Source organism: Stegostoma tigrinum, chromosome 4 (genome assembly GCF_030684315.1).
Source record: "Stegostoma tigrinum isolate sSteTig4 chromosome 4, sSteTig4.hap1, whole genome shotgun sequence".
Classification (NCBI taxonomy): domain Eukaryota; kingdom Metazoa; phylum Chordata; class Chondrichthyes; order Orectolobiformes; family Stegostomatidae; genus Stegostoma; species Stegostoma tigrinum.
In genome coordinates, this window is record NC_081357.1 from 19357497 (window position 1) to 19361344 (window position 3848).

At 53.0% G+C, this 3848-nt stretch overlaps 1 protein-coding gene across 1 annotated transcript; it reads right to left on the reverse strand.

Moving 5' to 3' along the window:
- Nucleotides 1-890: 890 nt before the first annotated feature.
- On the reverse strand, nucleotides 891-3373 carry LOC125452796 (cytochrome P450 1B1). The gene has a single exon (XM_048531651.2). The coding sequence runs from the start codon at nucleotides 2610-2612 to the stop codon at nucleotides 1002-1004; it is 1611 nt and encodes a 536-aa protein (XP_048387608.1). The 5' UTR covers nucleotides 2613-3373; the 3' UTR covers nucleotides 891-1001.
- Between the last annotated feature and the right edge of the window lie 475 nt (nucleotides 3374-3848).

Here is a 3848-nt window from a genome sequence, read left to right on the forward strand (position 1 = left end):
GCAAGACAAGAACAGAGAATTGGATGACAGTAAAGTGGCGGTGCAATATTTCTTAGGTCTGTTCGCGTATTTCCAATCCCAGGATAATCTATTAATTTCGAAGTAATCCTGTTTGTACATGAAACGCGATGGAGTCGGTCATGATAAGGTACTTCCATCGGGGTTAGTTTCTGTCACTGGTTCCTCACCGTTTGACAGTTTGCAGATTGGGAAGGAAACGTGGGGTTAGGATGGGTGAGGGGCGTAGGGGATGGTTTCTGTCAAAGTTTCGATACAGGACAACTCTTCGCCAGGAAATGAGGGTTGAGAACCATCACTTCAAATCATCAGAAGATTGAAAATCCGCAAGTGGCCGGGTGGACAGTACTGAAATGGTGGTGCCTGGAGTCGGCGTGTTTGCAACGAGCTCAAAGATTTTAGTTTTGTTCTCGCAGTGAATTACTGTCGGATTTGCAGTGACTGATACGTCAGCAAAACTTCAATTCTGCCAACTCCTGCTCTGCACCTAATGCAGCTTCAGGGACTGTTCATTGTATTAAGGTCTGACTGAGGAAAACAAGACTTCAGAATCAAGTGTGGCCAAATGCAAACCCTTCAAAAAAGAAGTGCTTTATTTCGAAGGGTGCCAACTACGTGGGAGCAGACGTCTGATCCGTAGAGGCTGCTCCTAGCAACTCTAGCTGTGTTAAATCTATATCAGTTTGCTCACTAGAACTGTCAATACTGGACCTATCTTTACAAAACTCAGTTTATAAAGAGAACCCCTCACTTCCCGCTGCCCAAAGAGTGCCAATGCAAGTAAACACGAAGACACGTTTCACCCCAGGAACCTTTCCTGGTCTGGTTACCTTAGCTCCCATTATACCAATACAACCCTGGTTCACAGCATAACTCGAGCGGGTTAAAGACAACAGCAGAAACTTTCGACCAGCGCAACCACGTGAAATGTAACCCTATAGTATTCCAGCTCTGAACCGGCAAGAACCCGATCATATCGCACGTTATTGATTGCTGTCGGCCCGTTGGATTCTCCGCACTGCCTCATTCAAAGGCTCTATTGTGTCACGCAGAGTCACGCCGATGGTGAAAGGTTTGGGTTTTAAGGACAAGCCGTAGGTGAAGTCCAGAGTGAGCTCCTCTTTGGGGTTGGCGCTGAGGGCGCACTGGTGCATCAGGAGGGAGGTGCTGAGGAAGAGCTGCATTTTGGCCAGCTCGTCCCCGATGCACCTCCTCCTGCCCAGCGAGAAGATCATCACCTGGCTGGCCAGGTCCTTGTTGAAGGTGCCCGCCTCGGTGAGGAACCTGCAAGGGTCAAAGACGTCGGGCCGATGCCACTTGTGTGGGTCGTGGTTGACTGACCACTGGTTGATGAAGACCACGGTGCCCTTGTCGATACGGTAACCCGAGAGCAGCGTTGGTCGGGTGGTGGCGTGCGGGATGGTGAGAGACACGAAGCTGCTGAAGCGCAGGGTCTCGTACAAAAACGCCATCAGGTAGGGCATGCGGGGCTGGTCCTCGATGCTGGGTATACGCTGCCTGCCCACCACACGGTCCAGCTCCTCGTGGATCTTGGCCTGGAGCTGGGGCTGCCATACCAGGTATAGGGTGACCCAGTGCAGGGCGGTGGATAGCGTGTCCTGGCTGGCCCCGAAGATATCCGTGACGGTTGAATCCACGTAGTCGGGGCTGAGGATCAGGCCGGTGTCGCTGGCCACACGGCCGTGCTCGATGCTGTGGATGAAGGCGTCCGTCATATCCCGGATCCGGCCTGGGCGGAAATCCAGGCGGTGTTGCCGAGCCTTGTCATGGACAAACAGGTAGAAGTCCCGGTTGAGCTGCTGGAAGTCCTGGTAGACGCTGCGTACCGGGTTGGGGAAGTACTGGAGCCAGGGCATGATGTCGACCAGGCTGCCGGCTCCCACTGTCTGGCCGAAGCGGTCGTTCTTGGAGAGTAACGAGGTGAACTCCTGGTCATCGTGACGGTACCTCTTGCCGAAGCACACAGCACTCATCACATTGGCCACGGTCAGCACCAGGTTGGGCCACGGGTCAAAGTAATGGCTGAGGCGGCCCCTCTCCGTGAACACACTGATCAGCTGCTGCATCTCGCACACCACATGTTGCTCAAATGCTTTCTTGGTCTCCAGGTTGCTGGTGGAGAAAGCCCTCACCGTGGAGTGAGCGACCTTACGGTGAAGCCGCCACAAGTCGCCGTGGCTGCGGAAAGCCAGGCTTCGGCCCCCGGACACCACAGCGAACGAGCTGAAGTCCGGTCTGCCCGAGAAATCGGCGCCTTGTCTCACCAGCGCCTGGCGGATCGACTCCTCGCCGTTCAGCACCACCACAGTGCGGCTGCCCAGCTTCAGGCGGAACACGCTGCCGTACTTCTCGGCCATTCTGCAGAAGCTGAGGTGGGGCGCCTGGCCGATCTGAACCGCGTTGCCGACCAGGGGCCAGGGGAAAGGGCCGGGCGGACCCTTGGGGTCGCTGTGTTGCAGCCACTTCCAGGCGTGCAGCCCGAGCAGGGCAAACAAAGTGACCGCCAGCATCCACTGCGGGCTGGGGCTAGCCGACAGCCCGCGGTCAGAAGTGTACGTTTCATTGGCGATCATTCCCTCACCGTCCTGGTTCCTGAAATAGCGCAGCAATTCCTCTGTCTATCGGAGAGACGAAAAAAAAACAGGGTTATCCCCTGAAATAATGAAGATGCTTTAACAGGGGAGGAGCACGGTGTGTTTCAGATGCATTTAAGTAGATTCTTTACAGTATCCGAGAAAGTCCAGACAGGACAGCGGCTCCCGCACTATAATCATCGAAGCTCAGTCACTTGGTTCGGACCGAGACAGTAAGGAATACTGATCCCCCGGCAAAGCAAAACTCTCAAGAAAGCCGGCGCTAATTCACCGTGAGCGCAGACTCGGCTTCTCCGGGGTTTCTGTCACCTAACTTATATATACTATATATATATATATATATACTATATATATATGCACAGAGAGAGAGAGAGAGAGTGACGGGGGCGGGGGCTTTCGTCCTACCGTCACATGGCAGCGGGCGAACCTTGTGAAGAGTTTACTGTGAATTGCACCAGAGAGGGCACTTTAACCCCCTGTGCTAGTTCTGTCTGAAACACCGTCGTTGCCTTTAGATCACCATCCAACTGGCGTCCGCGTTTTATAGGAAGGAGTTACATTCACGAGGGTGGGGTGGTGGAATCTTCCTCTGCAGCAGCTCACTGACACTAACTCCACTTTCCGAGTCCGCCCGCTGCTGCCTCACACTTGCGTGTGGAGCAACAGCAGTGCGTGATGCGATGTGGGGCTACTTAAATGTAATCGAAATGTAATCTCTCCCCGAACAATGTGATAACCTGACACCAGCAGTGGGTTGTAAATGGGCAAGATCTGGGACCGCTTCCGTCTGTAATCTCCCGCCCTCCTTTTACACCGCCTATTTGCTTATCGTTTTAAGTGTTCATGCGAGGTCTAACCTCAATGTTTATCTCCGAGTAGCGATTTAGACGGAAGTGGGCATTTAATGTTTTTAACCGAGCAACCTTAAACCTCGTCTTTTCATTTATTTCCAAAGCAGAAAACACTGCACACACCCAGAGGGTCAATTAGTGTCCGGGCTGGGGGTAAACGCAGGGTGAATGTTTCAGCTCAATGACCTGTCGCCAGAACAGCAGCTTTCGCGGCTTTTATCTCAGGTTTCCGACATTTGGGTTCGCTTCCTGCTTCAGTATAAAGGTTTTGTGAGATTTTGTCATTGTTGTACTTTTTTACGGGACGGTGGATGGGGATTGTGGCGAGGATTGTGGAGCAGGGATTTAAATAAACGGGAATACA